Source organism: Chlorocebus sabaeus, chromosome 5 (genome assembly GCF_047675955.1).
Source record: "Chlorocebus sabaeus isolate Y175 chromosome 5, mChlSab1.0.hap1, whole genome shotgun sequence".
Taxonomy (NCBI): Eukaryota; Metazoa; Chordata; class Mammalia; order Primates; family Cercopithecidae; genus Chlorocebus; species Chlorocebus sabaeus.
The window spans coordinates 17,320,550-17,343,412 of record NC_132908.1 but is presented as its reverse complement, the minus strand read 5'-3'; the positions used below and the strand labels follow the sequence as shown (position 1 = coordinate 17,343,412).

The window sequence follows — 22,863 nt, the reverse complement described above, 5'->3', positions numbered from 1 at the left end:
GTGTCATGGCTCATGCCTGTAATCCCAGCATTTTCGGAGGCCGAGGCAAGCGGATCACCTGAGGTCGGGAGTTCGACACCAGCCTGCCCAACATAGTGAAACCCTGTCTCTACTGAACATACAAAATTAGCTGGGCGTGGTGGCACATGTCTATAATTACAGTTACTTGGGAGGCTGAGGCAGGTGAATCGCTTGTACTCAGGAGACGGAGGTTGCAGTGAGCTGAGATCACGCCATTGCGCTCCAGCCTGGGCAACAAGAGTGAAACTCCATCTGAAGAAAAGAAAAATAACTTGAGCAGGAGAAAATTAATGAAAGTGGTCTAGTGAGGCAGATGACATTTGGCTCAAAGCAGGTTTCTTCTCCTTCCAAATTTTATTATGAGAAGTTTCAAATATATAGCAAGTTGAAAGAATTTGCATTGAATCTGTTAAACCCATTATCTAATTTTTGTCGTTAACATTTTACCCTAAATACTGCCTTGTGGCGTATCTCTCCATCTGTCCCTCCATCCATCAGTCAATTTTTCAAATGCATTTCAGAGTAAATAAAACAAGCTTTTTGAGTTTATTTTTTTGTTGATGATCACAGCTCTGTGTTTCCAGTGGAAGAATTTCTTTCATAGTCTGAAAGGAAACATGACATGCCTGATACATGTTCCTTGGAGACTGGGAATAATAAAGAAACTAAAGTACTGTTGAATTATAATTTGGAGGGGAAGACAAGTAAAAAAGTACACAATGCTGTTCTTAAAAGTATAGGAATTTGAAGTTTTTATAAATGTGTTTTCTTTTAAAGGTACTAGTTAAACAATTGGATAATATCTTGGCTGCTGTACATGATGTGCTTAATGAAAGGTAAGTAACTAATAATGGTTCAGTTTAAATGACTTTAAAATATATGTCTTTAGAAATTATTTAAAATACACAAGAAAATAAACCCATTGGCTTTGTTTGTGAGCACCTATTGACATTTCAGTGGGTCCTCTTGTCATATTTGTCTGCATTAATTATGTGTTAATTACCATTGAATACAAATGGAATCCACTTGAAAAGAAATTATTTATTTATTTATTTATTTATTTATTTTTTGAGTTAGAGTCTCACCCTGTCGCCCAGGCTGGAGTGCAGTGGTGCAATCTTGGCTCTCTGCAACCTCCGCTTCCCAGGTTCAAGCGATTCTCCTGCCTCAGCCTCCCTAGTAGCTGGGACTACAGGCGAGCACCACCATTGCCAGCTAATTTTTGTTTTTTTAGTAGAAACAGGGTTTCACCATGTTGGCCAGGCTGGTCTCAAACTCCTGACCTGAGGTGATCCACCCACTGTAGCCTCCCAAAGTGTTGGGATTACAGGCATGAGCCATCGTGCCCAGCAGGAATACGTAATTTTTTAAATTTGCTAGTCTCACTGAATAACTGAGTCTTGACTTATGGAGTAGCATAAACTCTTGATGCAAGCATGAATGAATACAATTAGTTTTTGTAAACTAGAGAATTTGAAACTGCTTAGAGAATAGAGGTAAAAAGGAACTTCCTTCTTCGGGTAAGAATGGATTTAAACCATATATTCTCTGGCTGTTGGAGTCTCTGGAGGTGTGTGGTCATTTTTTGTTACAGTGATTCCCAAAGAATTGCAGTGGTGGCAAGTACCCAAAGTTTACCTCAGCCCGTCATAAACCTTAGTGCCTTTTGATGGTTTTATAGAGTTACTTTTTAAAGTTATACGTAAATCATTACTGTTATCCTTTCAAGTTTCTGTATTTAACTATTACCATTTTTTTAATAGTCATTACATATTGAATATTATATAGAATGTAGTTATATATAGTGTGTTTTATCCAATTATTTGTTGCTGCCCTTTTCTGAGAGTTATTTAATACAGTTTGAGATGGAATTTAGCATTTCTGGGCCTTCCCTCACTGTTTGTAAATAACTGATTTTGTAAAAAGGAAGTAATGTCAGACAGATACTGTGGGGCAATGCAGGCTAGACAGAATATAGTATTTAGAGTGGAGAAAATTTCAACCTTTTGTGTAATTTGAATAGAAATTTTAAAAACCATTTAAGACATTCTTTTGTAAGATGTGTTACTTGTGTCATCATAGAAAACTTAAGCCTTTTGTGTGTGTTTTTTGTTTGTATTAAAATAAACACAGTAGCAAATTGCTTCAGGAGTTGAGACAGGAGGGAGCTTGCTGTCTTGGCCTTCTTTGTGCTTCTCTGAGCTATGAGGCCGAGAAGATCTTCAAGTGGATTTTTAGCAAATTTAGCTCATCTGCAAAAGATGAAGTTAAACTCCTCTACTTATGTGCCACCTACAAAGCACTAGAGACTGTAGGAGAAAAGAAAGCCTTTTCATCTGTAATGCAGGTAAGAATGAAGGGGGAAAGATGCATGATGTACTTGGGAAAAATTTGTCCCTTAACACATGTCCTTGGAGGGGACCTTGAAGAAGGGAAACATGGAATAGGGATTATCTACTGATAGGAAATATTTTTAAAAAATTCCTCTTTCTCAGTTTGAGTGAAGGATACATGTAGAAGTTAGATTTGAAATAAATTAGTTTTAAGATTTTTTCCTTGGCCGAGCGTGGTGGCTCACACCTGTAATCCCAGCACTTTGGGAGGCCTAGGCGGGCGGATCATGAGGTCAAGAGATCGAAACCATCCTGGCCAACATGGTGAAACCCCGTTTCTACTAAAAATACAAAAATTAGCCAGGCATGATAGTGCACGCCTGTAGTCCCAGCTACTTGGGAGACTGAGGCAAGAGAATGGCTTAAACCAGGGAGTCAGAGGTTGCTGTGAGCCAAGGTCGCACCATTGCACTCCAGCCTGGCTGACAGAGCCAGACTCTGTCTCAGAAAAAAAGAAAAAAAGAAGGTTTTTTCCTCTTTGGTTTTTAGAAATGTTTTTTTGAGATTGCTTAGGACCAGAATGATTTGCAAATTTGAAAACAAGAACTGCACTAGGAATGCTGGATAGAAGAGTGCTTCACATTTGTTGAGGGAGACAAGAACTAAATATCACAACTTCTTTCTGAGCCTTTTGGTTTGCTAACGTGCCCCAAATTCTTATTCCAAATGGTATAAGATAATTATATGTAAATGAATACTAGCTCTACTTAGCTTTATTTCACGTTTGTGTATCTGAATATATTAAAAAATCATTCCCACCCCCTTTTTTTTTGATACAGAGTCTTGCTCTATTGTCCAGGCTAGAGAGCAGTGGCATGATCTTGGCTGAGTGCAACCTCTGCCTCCCAGGTTCAAGCGATTCTCCTGCCTCAGCCTCCCGAGTAGCTGGGATTACAGGAGCGCACCACTAGCCTGGCTAATTTTTGTATTTTTAGTAGAGATGGAATTTCATTGTGTTGGCCATGCTGGTCTTGAACTCCTGACCTCAAGTGATCCTCCTGCCTTGGCCTCCCAAAGTGCTGGGATTACTGTCATAAGCCACCGTACTTGGCCTAAAAGATCATTGTTGATTTAGTTTTGAGTAAGATTTTAAGTAATTAAATTTTTGTTGAGCTAATGTTTTTAGAAATTATGGTATTGATGTGTTTGGAATATCTGATATTAGGGTTTTTTTTTTAAAAACAGTTTTTGATATGCTTTATTTTGGGTATGTAATTTAAAAAATATAAGGATTTTTTTTTTTTAAATGAAAAATGTATTTTTAACTGGGCATGTTGGCTCACTCCTGTAACCCCAGCACTGTGGGAGGCTGAGGATGGTGAATTGCTTCAGTCCAGGAGTTTGAGACCAGCCTGGGCAACATGGTGAAACCCTGTCTTTACCAGAAAAAAAAAAGGAAAAAAAATAAGTCAGGCATGGTGGCATGCACCTGTAGTCCCAGCTACTTGGAGGCTGAAGCAGGGGGATCAATTGAGCCTGGGAGCTTGAGGCTACAGTGAGGTATGGTCAAGCTACTGCCCTCCATTATAGGCAAAACATTTTTCCCCTTGATTATAGAGGTTTGAGAGAAATTTGAGGGAAGATTCAGAAAATTACCTGTAACTAAACAGAACGCCACCAGATTGGGCTTATTCTGCATGCATACAGTTTTTAGATTATGAACATTTCCCCGACTCTTGTGAAAATTCTTACGTTCATAGAAAGGTAGATGCACCAGTAAAATAAATACCCGTAAATACAATAATAATTTCATAATACATACTCCACCTAGATTTACCACTTATTAATATTTTGCAAGTTTTGTTTTCTCACACACTTTTGTTGAGCCATCTGAAAACCATACATATGATAATTCACCTCATAATGTTTTAGTATGCATCTCCTAAGAATAAGGTTTTTCTTCGGTATAACAAGAGTATTATACCTAAGAAAATGAATTTTATTACATATGTGTTTTATATTCAAATTTCTGTAATTACCCCTAAGATGTCTTTTAAATGGTTTTTAGCATTGATAGTCTGTGCCTGTATAGATTATAACATTGGCTATTGTAAAATAATGGTTTTCTTTTTCTTTTTCTTTTTTTTTTTTGAGATGTAGTCTTGCTCTGTTGTCCAAGCTGGAGTGCAGTGGCACGATCTCAGCTCACTGCAACCTCTGCCTCCCAGGTTCAAGCAGTTCTCCTGCTTCAGCCTACTGAGTAGCTGGGATTACAGGCATGTGCCACTGTGCTCTGCTAATTTTTATATTTTTATAAGACGGGTTTCATCATGCTGGCCAGGCAGGTCTTGAACTCCTGACCTCAAGTGATCCACCTGCCTCGTCCTCCCAAAGTGCTGGGGTTACGGGTGTGAGTCACTGCACCCAGCCTAAAATGATGATTTTCCGATTCTAGCATTTCTTTTATAAGATTGCTATGTAAAGCAGAGCTTTTCCTTCTTTAGGGAAAAATGTTTTTTAACAGCCACAAAATAAATATTCTTTCAATGGAATGCCATATAGTTATTTATTATTTTATTTTTGCCATATATTTATTTAAAAAATTTATGTATAATGGTAACATGAGCCTGCATGTTATTCATGTGTGGTGCCATACTGATCTTCTTTAATTCTAATATGAAGCAAGTACTAATATACTAAAGCATAAATTTTATAAAATTTGCCTTATATTTTGGATTGGAAAGTAATTGTTGTACTCTATAGAAAAGTTTCCCAAATCCATTTTACTTTTTGTATTTGAAATTTAATCACAAGTAGAGTCTTAAAGAGAGCATTTAGGGATATTGTAAACTGGTGTTAAGGACTAATGTTAACTGATGTCAAAGGACTAATATTAACAAACATTGAAGAAGAGAAAACAGTATTTGTTTTTAGCCTAACATCTTAGTGGAGTGAAATATTTTCAATTTATTTTATTTTATTTTATTTTATTTGAGATGGAGTCTCGCTCTGTTGTCCAGGCTGGAGTGCAGTGGTGCAATCTCAGCTCATGGCAACCTCTGCCTCCTGGGTTCAAGTGATTCTTGTGCCTCAGCCTCCCGAGTAGCTGGGATTACAAATCAACCTTTTTTTTTTTTTTTTTTGAAACGGAGCCTTGCCTTGTCGTCCAGACGAGTGCAGTGGCATGATCTCGGCTCACTGCAAGCTCTGTCTCCCTGGTTCACGCCATTCTCCTACCTCAACCTCCCGAGTAACTGGGACTACAGGCGCCCGCCACTACTCCCGGCTAGTTTTTTTTTTTTTGTATTTTTAGTAGAGACGAGGTTTCACTGTGTTAGCCAGGATGGTCTCGATCTCCTGACCTCGTGATCCGCCCGCCTTGGCCTCCCAAGTGCTGGGATTACAGGTGTGAGCCACCTTGCCCGGCCAAGTCAATTTTTTTTTAAACTAAAACTACAGAGTCTATTTTTCTTGGTCTCATACTCAGTTTTTTATGTAGTCACTTACTAAATAATGAACCTAATTTGCTTGTTTTCTCCCTATTTTGTTGAATGTTCACGGTTTGTAACTTTTATTTTTAAGCTTGTAATGACCAGCCTGCAGTCTATTCTTGAAAATGTGGATACACCAGAATTGCTTTGCAAATGTGTTAAGTGCATTCTTTTGGTGGCTCGATGTTACCCTCATATTTTCAGCACTAATTTTAGGGTGAGTTCCCCATTCCACTTTTCAGATCATGGGGTGAGGGGGATGGTTGTGTGTGTGAGGAACTGAGGAATCAGATGGAAAACAATGCCTCTCCTCCTTTGGATATAATCAGTGATATTTCAGGTTCCAGGGTTGAATGCTGCATTTTTCTTTCTGACATTCATACCTTAAAATATTTGAAGAAAATGAACTATTTCATTGTTGTCAGAAACGTAGTTTTCTTATTTTCCTGCCCCTCTCCCCTTTCTAAGTTTCTAGAATGTCCAGTAGGTAGAACATAGATGCTCCTTTTAGAATCTTTTACTGTGAAATGGTCCACAGGTGAATGGCAGTAATACCTTAAAATGATCGGCCCCCTCTCTCTTTGTTTCCATCAAGGATACAGTTGATATATTAGTTGGATGGCATATAGATCATACTCAGAAACCTTCGCTCACGCAGCAGGTCTCTGGTAAGTCTTGCAGCCTATACCAGTTATTTAAATACTGTTGGGGAGGAGCAGTGGTCCCCCAGTGACCATCTATCAATACCATTTCTTCAATAATGCAAGAAAACTAAGTCAGAGAAATGTTTTATTGTGGATGAACATTACTTGTTAGCTAAATATATCTTTTCAGAGGAAATTACTAGTAGGTGGGTAGAGTAACTACAGACAAGACTTACCCAAGTTATTTTGTACTGGTAGGAAAATATATGGTAAGAATATTTGCTAGTGGCAATACCCTGAAGTGGACAATGGAAGATCCAAGTTATTTGTAACTTTTTATTGTTTTTCTGGTTATTTTTTTAAAAAAGGAAATACAAGATTAATTTGGAGAATTGTCATAAATGAGAAATGGTTTTGTTTCCCTTTTTTTGGAGTTAAGTGAATGACTAGCATGACTCATTTGCACATTTCAGCTTGTTTCATGTGTCATAGTTTCTCATAACTTACTTGGTGTGATAAACTTTTGAAAATAGAATATTCAGGTGGTAGTGGTCTGTTTCATTTTCACTGAAGAGATGAGTATACACCTTTGGTGGTTAGATGTGGCCCTGGGATTAGCCAGGCCAATGGCAGATTGTGGCATTTTAGTCTTAAGTCATGTGTAGTGACAATATAGATATGAAATTTACTGAAAAAGTAAGGAAATAACATTTACATGTTCATTTCGCAGAAATTAAAGAGGTATTAAAGAAGTATTGATTAATTGTGATCAGCATGTTTAACAATCTTAATTTTATGATATAGGACATGTTTTAGGGTACGCTGCTTGAAAACCAGGTACCTCTTAAAACAAGGCTCTTATATTTTTTTAATTTGGATTTTTTGGTGTTTTTTTTCCCCCCTACCCTTTCACAATTTCTTACACGATTCCAAGGGTGGTTGCAGAGTTTGGAGCCTTTTTGGGTAGCTGATCTTGCATTTTCTACCACTCTTCTTGGTCAGTTTCTAGAAGACATGGAAGCATATGCTGAGGTGAGTATATAGAAAGGTGTTTCTTAAAATTTTGGTTCAGAAAAAATAAAAATCTTAAATTGTGCTAGATTTATTTTAAAATAGCTCAGACCTCCTGACATTTAAGCAGAAATTACAAGCCCATTGCAATATGTTAAAAAAATTTTTTTTTTTTTTTTGAGACGGAGTGTCACTCTGTCACCCAGGCTGGAGTGCAATGGCATGATCTTGGCTCACTGCAGCCTCCACTTTCTGGGTTCAAGCAATTCTCCTGCCTCAGCCTCCTGAGTAGCTGGGATTACAGGCACCCACCACCACGCCCAGCTAATTTTTGTGTTTTTAGTAGAGACGGAGTTTCACCATGTTGGCCAAGCTGGTCTCAAATTCCTGACCTCAGGTGATCCACCCGCGTCAGCCTCCCAAAGTGCTGGGATTATAGGCGTGAGCCACCGTGCCCAGTCAATGTTTTAAACATTTTTTTCAGATGTGTTTAAGTTACCAGGAGAATTACTGGAAAGACTAAAAGAAACGTTGCAAGCTTCGTATTTCACAAAGCTTTACGTACTCTTGGTAGCTGGTATTTTTCTAAAGACATATTCTGTTATTTATTTTTATTTTTTGTTCCCAGTCTTCAGAGTCTTAAAGCAAATTGATGCTGTGTTATAAAAAAACACAAAACACCAAAAGCCCCTAAAGACTCTCCTGTTACGTACATACAGGAGATCTTGAATTGTACTTTGGAGGACAAGCCTTGGCTTCAGCTAGCTTTTGTGGCTGTACGAATATAGCATAGGAACTTTAAGAGTGCTGCTGAAACCTCTGTTACTGGTACTTGGCTTTTCTGACCCCACTGTCTTGGCTTAACTCTGTGCCATCTCTTATTTGGATCTCTTTGTGTTTCTTTCCTATTCAGATCAACCAGTCAAGGCTCCCATACAGATTTTAGCCTCATCTTGTTTTTTTCATCTTTGCTGCTTGTCGTCAACAGGAATTCAGTACCTTTAGTTGTACTGATATGTTTACTCTTTCCTAGAAAAGCAAGGAAATGTTTTGCTTCCGCTTTTTTTTTCTTTGCCCCCACACCTAGAACGTCTTTTTTCACAGCCCACGTTTAAAGCTGATCTACCTTTCAGAAGCCACGCGCTCTAGTTTGTAGAGATGCTTCCCCTTGTTATCCTTAAGATCTCATTCTCTTCTGTTATTTTGGTGCTTAATTTTAAGTAGATATGTACATTGGTTCTGGTATCCCAGTTTTTGCGAATGTTGTCCTTTTCATATATTGTAATTCCTCAGTTATACATCTGTAGGCTGGATCTTACAACCTCCCTTTGCTCTTCATGAGCATGCTCTTGGTTTGGAGGACTTACTGTTGAGCTGAGTATACCCAGCTCAAAGAATACCTAGAATGAGATTTTTAGCCGAAAACTAATTCAGGAATGACAGAAGCTTCTGTCTTCATTTATACCTTCATATAACTAGAGCATATGTACTAGAATTTATTTTTCCCCAACAGCTTTCTGAGTTGATATAAGAAGTTATTTCCTTAATTTGTTGCCTATTGGGTTTAATGTTGGCTTTTTGAAATAATTAGGTAAAACCCATTTTTGTATTTAGAGTCATGAATATTCTCATAGACCACGGTTACTCTTCATAAAAGCCAAAAATCTATTCCAAAATGAATTGATTTAAGTATTTTAGAGTTTTTTTTTTTTTTTTTTTTTAAAAAAAAACAATGCACTACTTACCAAGAATGCTGTGAATTCACATGTAGGACCTCAGCCATGTGGCCTCTGGGGAATCAGTGGATGAAGATGTCCCTCCTCCATCAGTGTCATTACCAAAGCTGGCCGCACTTCTCCGGGTGTTTAGTACTGTGGTGAGGAGCATTGGGGAACGCTTCAGCCCAATTCGGGGTCCTCCAATTACTGAGGCATATGTAACAGATGTAAGTGCTTTTGGGCGTTTCAAGTGTCATTCAAAAATAAAATTGTTTACATTGTAAATGTTTCTCTTTACCTAGTGAACTGTTATTAATATTTCATTTGTTTAGCATGTATGTATGTATGTATGTATATATGTATATATTGTCTGACTGCTTTCTTAAATAGCCAGAAAAGTAGGGAATCCTGTTATATCTCATCCTCCTTTCATCCAACTCCCCTACCCTCCCATGACAAAAGGCCATTCTGAATTTTTAAATCTTACTCTTTTGTTTCTAAATAATATTTATTATAATTTTACTTTTAAATTATTGGGTTTCCTTTTAGTTTTTCAACATACTACGAATAGCACACTATAGGAAAAGCCTCAGAAAGTAATCTTCTCTGAGCATAAGATGGAACTCATATGAAAACTTGTATACCTTTATATTCTTTGATAGCCTGATATCAAAGAACATAAATTAAAAATGAGGTAGCTAGATTGCCACACTTCAGCAGCCTCAGACATTAGCTGCACTGTTTGTAGCACATCCATTGAGGGTTCAGTGGGAAAGACACGAGAAATGAACCCCAGGCATTGTACTGTGCTTTGAATAAGGAGAGAGAAGCATGTGTGATACAGTCATAAAAGATTTAATCTAACTGACGAAAATTTTATTGTTAGGATAAAACTTGCTTTTAGGAGCATATACTTTTACTGAACACGTTGCTAGATAAAATAGGATATTGATTATATAGATATATAAAATTTTTAGTAAGTTGTGCATTTGAGCAGAAATGTCAGAACTTAAAGATAAATGAAACCAGCTTATTGGTATTTTAAATCAATATGGTTTCAAAATGGTTTAATATCTTTGCTTCATTTTTAATGTCTAAAAGGTGGTTGTTTGAAGACTACAGAGTTGAAACAAAAAGCCATTAACTCAGACATAAAATAAAAGGGACATACTTTATAGGATAGGTGTATATTGATTTATAAGGATCTTTTAGGCCTTTGAGAATGGTAGAATGGTGGGTTTTTTGTTTTTGTTTGTTTTTTTTTTTTTTTTTTTTGGAGCTGGAACCTCACTCTGTCACCCAGGCTGGAGTGTAGTGGTGCAATCGTAGCTTATTGTAATCTTGAACTCTTGGGCCCAAGTGAACCTCCCACCTCACTCAGCCCTAAAAGTGAGTGTCACCATACCCAGCTTTTTTTCTTTTTAAAGTGGGTTGGTGCCATCATGACTCAGTGCAACCTCTGTCTCCTGGACTCAGGTGATCCTCCCTCCATAGCCTGCTAATTTTTTATTTTTGTTGAGGTGGGGTCTCAGTGTTTCCCAGACTGGTCTTAAACTTTTGGCCTCAAGCACTCTTCCCAACTCAGCCTCCCAAAGTGTTGGGATTATAGACATGAGCCACTGTGCACGGCCAAGAATGCTTCCCTTTCCGCTCCCATATTTTTTTTTGGAGACGTGGTCTCTGTTGCCCACTCTCTGGAGTGCAGTGGCACGATCTTGGCTCACTGCAGCCTTGACCTCCCAGGCTTAAATGATCCTCCCACCTCAGGCTCTCAAGTAGTTGGGACTACGGGTGTGTGCCACCACGCCCAACTAGTTAAAAAAAAATTTGGTAGAGATGAGGTGTTGTTATGTTGACTTGGCTGGTCTCAAACTCCTGGACTCAAGCGAACCTTTCAGCTAATCCTCTCAAAGTGCTGGGATGATAGACGTGAGTCACTGTGCCCAACCTCCAAGGATGCTTTTAATGAAAACTTTGGGTAGACTAAAATCCTTTATGTATTCATTGTTAATTATTATAGAATTTTTTTTTTTTTTTTTTTTTTTTAGCATTTATTTGCTCTGTTTTCTCCCCTATTTTATTAGAAATTTAGTACACAGTTATTGGCCATTATAGTTTAGTGGGAGATTTTGTTTGTGTATATATTGGAAATAATATGATTTTTGAAGATACTGTGTGGTAAGCTTGAGAGTGCTTATCTTTCAAAAGAGACCATCAGTAGATACTTTAATAAGCTTAAAGTGACTTGTATGTTTAGTTTTAAAAGATTGATTCCCAAAAGCCCAAGAGCTAGCTTGTAGTATGTGTGGGCAGGCTATTCCCATGCTCTCAATATCGTTACTGTCGTGGTGTATTTCATGATAAAGATTCTGAGCTTCAGCCATTTAGTGACATTGGGAGAAACGAAGTTGGGTATATAGGAAATAGAGGATGGCAGATTCCATTTCCTGTCATAATAGCACTTGAGGATTTTTTAGTCAGATCAGGTTTACATACTGCACTAAAGATATTATTATTCAACTACTGAGAACTAGAATATTAAGAGACTGCTGGCAAGGCAAGCAGTTAATTTTCAGTTGAAATTGCATTAAATAAAAAGTATTTTCTTGCTTTGTGGAAGTATGTGAATTTTTTTAAAAAGCTGCTTGTTTTCCCCATTTACAGGTTCTGTACAGAGTAATGAGATGTGTGACGGCTGCAAACCAGGTGTTTTTTTCTGAGGCTGTGTTGACAGCTGCTAATGAGTGTGTTGGTGTTTTGCTCGGCAGCTTGGATCCTAGCATGACTATACATTGTGACATGGTCATTACATATGGATTAGACCAACTGGAGAATTGCCAGACTTGTGGTACCGATTATATCATCTCAGTCTTGAATTTACTCACACTGGTATGTGAATTATTCCTTTTTCCTTTTTAATATGTTGATTTATTCAGGCCCTTAAATCGATATGTAAGAAATTAAGGGCTTTGGCTGGGCATGGTGGCTCATGCTTGTAATCTCAGCACTTTGGGAGGCCAGAGCAGAAGGATTGCTTGCATCCAGGAATTCTGGCGTAGCTTGGGCAATGTAGTGAGACCCCATCTGTACAAAAAATCAAAAATTATCTTGGTGTAGTGGCATGCACCTATAGTCGAAGCTACTCGGTAGTCTGAGGGAGGAGGATCGATTAAGCCCAGGAGCTTGAGGTTGAAGTGAGCTCTGATCGTGCCACTGCACTCAGCCAAGGTGACAAAAAAGGCCCTGTCTCCAAAAAAGAAAAAAAATAAGGGCTTTGCTTTATTATGTTATGTTTTAGAGTACATTCATCAGTCTTATAATCTGTGCTTTCATTTTAGTGTCTGTTTACTTTTATTTTTAATTTAAATTTTTTTTGAGACAGGGTCTCACTCTGTTACATGGGATAAAGTGCAGTGGCATGATTTTGGCTCACTGCAGCCTTGACTTCTTGGGTTCAGGTGATCTTTCCACTTCAGCCCCCTAGGTAGCTAGGACTACAGGCATGCACCACCACACCTGGCTAATTTTCTGTATTATTTTGTAGAGATGGAGTTTTACCATGTTGCCTAGGCTGGTCTTGAATTCTTGAATTCTTAGACTCAAACAATCCACCTGCCTTGGCCTCCCAAAGTACTGGGATTGTAGGCATGAGCCACTCTGCCAGGCCTTTATTTTTAGTGGTTGATAGCTAGTCTCAGTGCAGCTTTACTCTTTTTTTTTTTTTTTTTTTTTTTTTTTTGTGAAATATTTTACACCCCAGATTCTTTCTTTTTTTTTTTTTCCTCTGTTTTTTTTTTTTTTTTTTTTTTTTTTTTTTTTTTTTTTGTGACAGGATCTTGCTGTATTCCTGGTTGGAGTGCAGCAGTGCGATCAGCACTCACTGCAACCTCAAACTCCTGGGCTCAAGCGATCCTCCCACCTCAGCCTCCTGACTGTCTGGGACTACAGATGCATGCCACCACGCCTGGCTAACCTTTGTATTTTTCAGAGAGAAGGGGTCTCGCTACATTGTCTAGGCTGTCCTCAAATTCTTGGCCTCAAGTAATCCTCCTGTCTTGCCCTCCTAAAGTGCTGGGATTACAGATGTGAGGCATCATGACTGGCCTCCTTTAATTTCTTCTTCTTCTTCTTCTTCTTCTTCTTCTTTTTTTTTTTTGAGACGGAGTCTCGCCCTTTCGTCCAGGCTGGAATGCAGTGGCACAATTGTATTTTTAGTAGAGACAGGGTTTCACCATGTTAGCCAGGATGGTCTCGATCTCCTGACCTCGTGATCCGTCCACTTTGGCCTCCCAAAGTGCTGGGATTACAGGCATAAGCCACCGTGCCTGGCCGGCCTCCTTTAATTTCTTAACCATGAATGTCCTCCCCCCACTTTTATTATGGACATTCTGAAGCACATAAAAATAGGGAGTATAGTATAATAAATTTGTACATATTTAACATTCAGCTTCTGTAATTAGGAACAAATGGCCCATCTGGTTTCATCTAGGCCTCTTTGCTGTCCTTTCATCTCCTACTGGATTATTTTAAAGCAAATTCTAGATGACATTCTGCTGATTTCTGCCAGAGTTACACCTCTCTTTGCTAATGTGAAAAAATGCCCATGATAACTGTTAAAATACGTGTGTCCTATTTAAGTGTCTAAACACTTTAATGTCATAGTATTAAGACTTTGAAATATAGCTTAGATATGTTTTTCTAAATTAGAAGACTTTATTTTTTAGATATACAGAAAATTGAGCAGAAAACAATGAGTTCCCATATACCTTCTTCATCAGTTTCCCCATCATTAACATATTGTGTTAGTGTGGTACATTTATTACAAGAGAGTGAATATTGATATATTATTATTAACTAATTTTATAGTTTACTTTGTGTTATGTATTCTATGGACTTTAACATGTATAATGACATATATTCCCTATTACCAGTATCATACAGGATAATTTCACTTCCCTAAAAATCTTTTATGTTCTACCCACTCCTTCCTTGTTCCCGGTCCCCACTCCTCCCTCCCTCCATCTTAAGCCCATGGCAACCGCTGATCTTTTTACTGTCTCCATCGTTTTGCCTTTTCCAGAATGCCATGTAGTTGGAGTCATATAGTATGTAGACTTTTCAATTGGCTTTTTTCACTTAGCAGTGTGCATTTAAGGTTTCTCCATGTTTTTTTGTAATTTGAGAAGTTCATTTTTAAAAAATTTTATTCTTTTAGATTGTTGAACAAATAAATACAAAACTGCCATCATCATTTGTAGAGAAACTGTTTATACCATCATCTAAACTACTATTCTTGCGTTATCATAAAGAAAAAGAGGTGAGTAATACATTGATAATGAACTTTGACAACTTGGGTCACTAAAGAGTTGGACCTAATGTTGCTTACCAGGCTACATAAGTGAAATTGAGTGAAATGTGAAATGTTTGATTTAGAATATAGTGATTGTATTTGTTCTTTTAAATTTATATTTCTTGATACATCATACTGAATACTTTGATGAATGATGTGCCAGATACTCTTTTCAGACTATGCATCTTTTGCTGTTATTAAATTTATTAAATTTTCATAAGAGTAAAACAAGCTGACACATTTATAAAGTTATAAATTAAGAAGTACTGTATATTTTGTAAACAAAAATGACTGGCTTTTCAACCACCCCCGAGTCAAATCCACCACAGACTTTCTTGGTAGATTTAAGAAAACTAGTCTTAAACTGCTGTTTGCATATGTCTTTTGATGTTGATTATTTAAAAAAAAAAAGGCCATTTTGGAAATTTCATATTGACAGTTTTCATTTGTAGTACTCTTTATTTGTGATAAAACTTTATAGATTTGAAATAGCATACTGCTCTGTGTCAGTTTTCTGATTGGTTTTTAAGAAATTAAACTATTAAGTGTTACAGACAGTGAATTGATCAATTTTAAATTTATTTGTATCATCAGCACTGATACAGATAGTGATTTATTTTCCATATAATTTTAGAGGACTTATTTTCCATTTATCGCTTCCTTGAATTTTTTGTTTTTCAGGTTGTTGCTGTAGCCCATGCTGTTTATCAAGCAGTGCTCAGCTTGAAGAATATTCCTGTTTTGGAGACTGCCTATAAGTTAATATTGGGAGAAATGACTTGTGCCCTAAACAACCTCCTACATAGTCTGCAACTTCCTGAGGCCTGTTCTGAAATAAAACATGAGGCTTTTAAGAATCATGTGTTCAATGTAGACAATGCAAAATTTGTAGTTATATTTGACCTCAGTGCCCTGACTACAATCGGAAATGCCAAAAACTCACTAATAGGGGTGAGTCTTTAATTGTAACGACTTTGTTTTATCCACAGTTAAACCTTTTCTCATTACATATTTATGTATTTCACTATCATGTCAACATGTCTGCAGAATCACTGTGTGTAACAAACAGCCATATTTAAGACATGCCTGGATAAATAAAATTGGTAGGAAAGTTTTCTTGCCATTATATTTAACTTTTCTTCTTCCTTTTCCTTGATAAATCTTGTTAAGTTTTTTTGTTTTCTAGAAAATGTCTTATGAATTTCTCCTATTTGCTCTAGCATGCTTATAGAAAATGTCAATGTTTCTTACAGCTCAAATTTGTATAGTGGTTTTAAAATGCAGTCTCTTTCTTCTTCCCCTGGCACTTTTTTGTTTCTGTCTACTAAAGTTAGTTCTTATACATGGTCTTATATTTTGGCTGTCTCTTTTCCCTAGGAACATTCATACAGGTTGAATATTCCTTATCTGAAATACTTGGGACTGGAAGTGTTTTAGATTTCAGATTTTGGAATACTTTTTTTTCTTTTTTTGAGACAGGAGTTTCACTGTTGTTGCCCAGGCTGGAGTGCAATAGCACCATCTCAGCTCACTGCAACTTTTGCCTCCCAGGTACAAGCAGTTCTCCTGTTTCAGCCTCCCAAGTAGCTCGGATTACAGGCATACTCCACCATGCCTGGATAATTTTTTTGTATTTAGTAGAGATGGGGTTTCACCATGTTAGCCAGGCTGGTTGTGAACTCCTGACCTCAGGTGATCCACCTGCCTCGGCCTCCCAGAGTGCTGGGATTACAGGCGGGCGCCACCATGCCCTGCCCGATTTTGGAATATTTTCATAACACTTACCAGTGAGCAACCCTAATCTGAAAATCCTAAATCTGAAATGCTCCAAAATTTGAAACTTTTTGAGCGCCAGTATGGTGCCCCAAGTGGAAAATCCCGCACCTGACCTCATGCGATGAGTCCAAACTGTTGTATGCACAAAATTATTTAAAATATTGCATAAAATGACCTTCAGGCTGTGAATTTTATGTTTAGTCTTGGATCCCATCCCCCAGATATCTGATTTTATATATATATGCAAATATTCCCAAATCCAAAAATATACAAAGTCTGAAACACTTCTGGTCCCGAGCATTTTGAATGAGGGATACTCAACCTGTAGTCTTTCTTTTAGGGGGAAAAAAGCCTTTTTTTTTTTTTTTTTGAGACAGAGTCATGCTGTTGTCGCCTGGGCTGGAGTGCAGTGGTGCAATCTCGGCTCACTGCAACCTCTGCCTCCCGGTTTCCAGCAATTCTCCTGCCTTGGCCTCCCTAGTAGCTGAGATTAAAGATGCCTGCCACCACGACGGGCTAATTTTTGTATTTTTAGTAGAGACAGGGTTGGCTAACCTGTCTTGAACTCCTAACCTCAGGTGATCCACCCGCCTCAGCCTACCTGCTGGGATTACAGGCATGAACCACCTTGCCCAGCCTGTTTTTTTTTTTTTAAGTAATTTGACATGGCCCTGCTCTTGATTTGTATTTATTGTTTATGGTTTGTGTATTTCTTCTTCCTATTGGACAATACAGATTTGAAAAACATTATTTTTAATAGAAAGTAATAGATGTAGGCTGGGCACGGTGGCTCACACCTATAAACCCAGGACTCTGGAAGGCCAAGTCGGGCTGATCACTTGTGGTCAGGAGTTTGAGACCAGCCTGGCCAACATGGTGAAACCTTGCCTCTACTAAAAATAGAAAAATTAGCCAGGGGTGGTGGTGAGCACCTGTAATCCTAGCTACTTTGGAGGCTGAGGCAGGAGAATTGCTTGTACTTAGGAGGTGGAGGTTGCAGTGAGCTGAAATCACACCACTGCACTCCAGCCTGGGCGACAGAGCCAGGCTCTGTCTCAAAAAAAAAAAAAAAAAGAAAGTAATGGACGTAATTAGGGGATAAAGTTTTTAGGAGGAAAAGGGTAAAATTTGATGTTTGCACTTGCATGTGCTCCATGTCGTTTGATTGGATTGCCTTGTATAATTCCATAGCTGCTTCCCTTATTACCAGTTACAGCTTATGTTTGAAGTCACAATAAACTTTTCTTCAAACACGAAAGCTTGATTTTTGAGGAATTCACATTATTTACAGATTCAAAGATGTTTATATCCTGTACTCTAGAAATAAGGAGAGAGTGGGTGGGGATGGGGCAGTCAGGTGGAATAGAGTGTCTTGGCAGTATAAAGGAAAAAGGTGGATGGAAAAGGTGTAGAGTGGCAGGGTGTGCCTTTGTTTCCTCATTGAACAGGGCACCTTGCCATTTGCAATATATGGAAAAATGAGGAAATACAGTCTACTCCCCCAAAAAGCACATACAAAGGGCTTTCTTTAGACCAGAGATCAACAAACTATGATCCATGGGCCAAATACAGCCCAGCACCTGTTTTTTGTTTGTTATTTTAAATGTATAATTCACTGATTTTTAGTATATTCACAGAAGTGTGCAACCATCACAACACCGGCGCCTGTTTTTGTAAAGAAAGTTCTCTTTGGGCTGGGCACGGTGGCTCATGCCTGTAATCCCAGCACTTTGGGAGGCCGAGGTGGGCAGATCACCTGAGCTCAGGAGTTCAAGACCAGCCTGGCCAACATGGTGAAACCCTATCTCTACTAAAAAATTGCAAAAGTTAGCAGGGCGTGGTGGTGGGCGCCTGTAATCCCAGCTACTTGGGAAGCTGAGGCAGGGAGAATTGCTTGAACCCCAGAGGTGGAGGTTGCAGTGAACCGAGATTGCACCATTGCACTCCAGCCTAGGCAACAGAGCGAGAGACTCTGACTCAAAAAAGAAAGTTTTCTTGGAACATAGCTACTCTCATTCCTGTGTTTTGTATGTGCCTGGTTTTTTGTTTTGAGAGAGAGAGTCTTACTTTGTTATCTAGGCTGGAGTGCAGTGTTATGATCTTGGGTCATTACAACCTCTGCTTCCCAGGTTCAAGTGATTCTCCTGCCTCAGCCTCCTGAGTAGCTGGGGTTACAAGTGTGTACCACCATGCCCAGCTAATTTTTATAATTTTAGTAGAGATGGGGTCCCGCTGTGTTGCTCAGGCTGGTTTCGAACTCCTGGGCTCAAGTGATTTGCCCACCTTGGCCTCCCAAAGTGCTAGGATTAGAGATGTGAGCCATAACACCTGACCTGTGACTGTTTTCTTACTGTCGTGATAGATGAGGAGTTGCTGCCTTGCACAGAGATGCTATATTGCATGCAGAGGCTTTACTGACTTCACAAAAAAGTGTCCCAGGGTTAGTGTGCTAGATCCCTTCCAATCTGTAATTTTAATTTAAAAATGTCTACCCCTATTTTGAAGGATAAACTCTGTATGCTTGTGTTTATTTTGGAGAAGCCATAAACTTACTTTGTTTTGTACATGATCAGATGTGGGCGCTATCTCCAACTGTCTTTGCACTTCTGAGTAAGAATCTGATGATTGTGCACAGTGACCTGGCTGTTCACTTCCCTGCCATTCAGTATGCTGTGCTCTACACATTGTATTCTCATTGTACCAGGTACTGTATTTACAAATTTTTCTTAAGAAAAGAACCCCACAAAACATTTTTTTTTAATGTGTAGATTTTAAAGATGTATGTTGATTTAACTTTGGACTTGCTTGCTTTCTTTGATTAAAAATGAAAAGATAATCTATGCTTTGTCTTTCAGGCATGATCACTTTATCTCTAGTAGCCTCAGTTCTTCCTCTCCTTCTTTGTTTGATGGAGCTGTGATTAGCACTGTAACTACGGCTACAAAGAAACATTTCTCAATTATATTAAATCTTCTGGGAATATTACTTAAGAAAGATAACCTTAACCAGGACACGAGGTAACAGATATTATATAGTATTAACTATTCCTAACTTTATTAATTTGCCTTTATAATTTGAAAATAAGAAATGTGGATTACAAAAAATTAAAAAATGTGGATTACAGAGGTGAGGTAGAGCATTTTCTTTGTTGTCAAACACCTTATAATTTGGTTTTATTAATCTAGGCTTTCTTGTTCTTTCTGAAAAGAAATACATGAAAAATCTCAATCCCCCATCCCCAGTGTTTCATAGAAGAATATATATAGATTTTTAATATTCTTTGCTTTCTTTTTTGAGACAGAGTTTTGCTCACTGCACCCTCTGCCTCCCAGGTTCAAGTGATTCACCTGCCTCAGCCTCCCAGGTAGCCGTGATTACAGGTGGCCGCCACCACACCCAGCTAATTTTTGTATTTTTAGTAGAGACGGGGTTTCACCATGTTGTTGGCCAGGCTGGTCTTGAACTCCTGACCTCAGGTGAGCCACCGCGCCCGGCCTCTTTGCTCTTGTCATGCTGCGTTGGGAGGTTTTCTTAAAAGGCACACAACAATTTTGACAGTAATTTCTATAGTTTCATTTTTTATTGTTTGAGATGTTTGAAAAACCAAGAGAAAACCAATGTAAGAAGACTAGACTTTTAAAGTTTTTTTGTTTTTGTTTTTTTAAATGTACAATTAACTGTATATTTTGTGTTTCAGGAAACTGTTAATGACTTGGGCTTTGGAAGTAGCTGTTTTAATGAAGAAGTCCGAAACATATGCACCTTTATTCTCTCTTCCGTCTTTCCATAAATTTTGCAAAGGCCTTTTAGCCAACAGTAAGACTCTGTTTTTTTTTTCTGTTTTGTTTATCAGTCCTTAAAAGGGTCTTTGGTAATGGGAGATGGTCATCAATCGAGCTCTTTTCCTGACCTGAAGATGTGTAATCCTCATTTTAATGACAGATATACAGTCTTGATGTTTTTTCATTCTTAGTATTAGAAAAATGTTTTTGAAGTGATTGTCACATATTTAAGCTTATGTGAATGTTTATAGTTTGCATATACTTTTACATTTTCTCTCAGAAAAGGTTTGTGTGATGACCAGTTACATTTTGTGGGTTTTGTTGAATGTATCATTTTTCCAAATGTGACAGTCAGTGAGGGTTCTGGACAAGAACAGTGCCTAGTCTATAGTAGGTACTCACTCTTTGTTGAATGAATGAATGGATTCAGATAATTATGACAAACTGGGATATAATTTCTTTTGGCCAGCTGAAAGTAACTGTCTTTTAATGTTTAATAGCTCTCGTTGAAGATGTGAATATCTGTCTGCAGGCATGCAGCAGTCTACATGCTCTGTCCTCTTCCTTGCCAGATGATCTTTTACAGAGGTATGGAATTAAGATCATGTCTTTTGACATTAACCCTAATAACCTGGAAATGTTAACACACCTGCTTTGTCTGTTTCGTTCTTTCATAGATGTGTTGATGTTTGCCGTGTTCAACTAGTGCACAGTGGAACTCGTATTCGACAAGCATTTGGAAAACTGTTGAAATCAATTCCTTTAGATGTTGTCCTAAGGTATAACAGTTGTTTTGGAGCAAAGACATTCTGTTATATTTACAGCCTCTAGTGGTTGTCTACTTTAGGAGAAGACAAATCACCTGTTAGAACATTGATGACACATCTTTTATGGCCCTGCTTGTCAGTGATTGAAGTGATGTCAAATAATCCAATTTTGCAGGTCTGCAAGAAAATTAAAAATTTTTAATGAGCTTTATAGGCTCAGAATAATGAGTATAGAATAGCTCATATAGTGCCAGAATGTGTTTCTTAGTAGCTCAGATATTTGAAAAACTAAACAGTAATCTTTTACTGTTTTTGATCAAGTTGATTTGGGAGCTTTAAGAGCCTAAAATTGATCCTTTTATAATACATAATCGGAATGATTGGGTTTTTATATTCATATGTTTGATATGCCTCCCTCAAATCCTCTTATGATGTCGGCACATTACCTATCTGAGGTGAATAAAAAAAGGATCTAAAGTTGTAACACGTCTCTGTATCCATTTTAAAGTCTCAATTTTACTATATTTTTACCTCCAGTGAGTTAATAAGTAAATAATCTGCTTACAGTATGTGCTAACCTTTTAAGCTAAAACATTTTGCATAACAACAACTTTATTTTTTGTCTACAGCAATAACAATCACACAGAAATTCAAGAAATTTCTTTAGCATTAAGAAGTCACATGAGTAAAGCACCAAGTAACACATTCCACCCCCAAGATTTCTCTGATGTTATTAGTTTTATTTTGTATGGGAACTCTCATAGAACAGGGTAAGGCATTTCTTTGACTGTTTTATCTGGGAAACATAATTTTAAGACTCCCTTGACTTTACATGCAGTTTTGAAGAGAAAATATGTTTGGGGGTGGCAGAGTATCAAATAACATTCTTCTCATATGGGTTATTTTAGTTTTCATCAATAGGAAAATTGCTTTGAAGATAGCATCTGTAGATACAAAAATGGGCTTTGAAATTGAGTAATGAAATGTGGTTAACAGTTAACTGATGTGATATCATTAACACTTTGGGGGATGGGGTGGGGGTGGAGATACTCTAGAAATGCTTAGTTGCATTGAATGAGTTTCATTCCTGACTGGCATGAGCCATTTACCCTAATCATCCTTACACACTGTACCTTATCCTGTTAATTATAAAAGACCTCAAAATGAGAGGGGGGATATAATGCTTCTCAATTTCATCGGTTTTGCCTATTTTGGAGTAGGGAAAATTACAGTTTTATTCCCATTTCCCTTGCATTTTTTTTTTTTTCATTATTAAAATGAAGTTGTCATTGTCTTTTAAATATGAAACTACTTTTCCCAGGAAGGACAATTGGTTAGAAAGACTGTTCTATAGCTGCCAGAGACTGGATAAGCGTGACCAGTCAACAATTCCACGCAATCTCCTGAAGACAGATGCTGTCCTTTGGCAGTGGGCCATATGGGAAGCTGCACAATTCACTGTTCTTTCTAAGCTGAGAACCCCACTGGGCAGAGCTCAGGACACCTTCCAGACAATTGAAGGTAACTCACTCAAGCTTTGTGATGTGAATACTTTCAAAGCCTTATTAAGAAATAATGGATTGCCGGGCGCGGTGGCTCAAGCCTGTAATCCCAGCACTTTGGGAGGCCGAGATGGGTGGATCACGAGGTCAGGAGATCGAGACCATCCTGGCTAACACGGTGAAACCCCATCTCTACTAAAAATACAAAAAAATTAGCCGGGCGTGGTGGCCGGCGCCTGTAGTCCCAGCTACTCGGGAGGCTGAGGCAGGAGAATGGCGTGAACCCAGGAGGCGGAGCTTGCAGTGAGCCGAGATAGTGCCACTGCACTCCAGCCTGGGCGACAGAGCAAGACTCCGCCTCAAAAAAAAAAAAAAAAAAAAAAAAAAAAAAAAAAAAGAAATAATGGATTTTAAAATCTGTGTTAAAGATTTGAGAATATATGATTTTTTTGAAAAAAAGTCAGTAAT

The 22,863-nt window shown here is 38.0% G+C and overlaps 1 protein-coding gene and 1 non-coding gene across 3 annotated transcripts in view; both read left to right on the top strand.

The window, feature by feature from the left end:
* The window catches only part of SMG1 (SMG1 nonsense mediated mRNA decay associated PI3K related kinase), a 113,879-nt gene that overhangs the window by 33,984 nt on the left and 57,032 nt on the right, over window positions 1-22,863 (top strand). For both annotated transcript variants that reach the window (XM_007986710.3, XM_073015198.1), the window contains 16 exons: window positions 799-857; window positions 2,155-2,368; window positions 5,937-6,062; window positions 6,441-6,513; window positions 7,424-7,521; window positions 9,272-9,445; window positions 11,883-12,107; window positions 14,434-14,535; window positions 15,250-15,519; window positions 18,918-19,048; window positions 19,200-19,361; window positions 20,042-20,160; window positions 20,627-20,714; window positions 20,804-20,905; window positions 21,523-21,663; window positions 22,215-22,414. In XM_007986710.3, the coding sequence (XP_007984901.2) occupies window positions 799-857; window positions 2,155-2,368; window positions 5,937-6,062; window positions 6,441-6,513; window positions 7,424-7,521; window positions 9,272-9,445; window positions 11,883-12,107; window positions 14,434-14,535; window positions 15,250-15,519; window positions 18,918-19,048; window positions 19,200-19,361; window positions 20,042-20,160; window positions 20,627-20,714; window positions 20,804-20,905; window positions 21,523-21,663; window positions 22,215-22,414 (2,284 nt within the window). The remainder of the gene's footprint in view (window positions 1-798; window positions 858-2,154; window positions 2,369-5,936; window positions 6,063-6,440; window positions 6,514-7,423; window positions 7,522-9,271; window positions 9,446-11,882; window positions 12,108-14,433; window positions 14,536-15,249; window positions 15,520-18,917; window positions 19,049-19,199; window positions 19,362-20,041; window positions 20,161-20,626; window positions 20,715-20,803; window positions 20,906-21,522; window positions 21,664-22,214; window positions 22,415-22,863) is intronic.
* LOC119621251 (small nucleolar RNA U13) lies at window positions 21,246-21,349 on the top strand. Its single transcript, XR_005237815.1, has one exon. It is a non-coding gene; the product is annotated as a small nucleolar RNA U13 (small nucleolar RNA).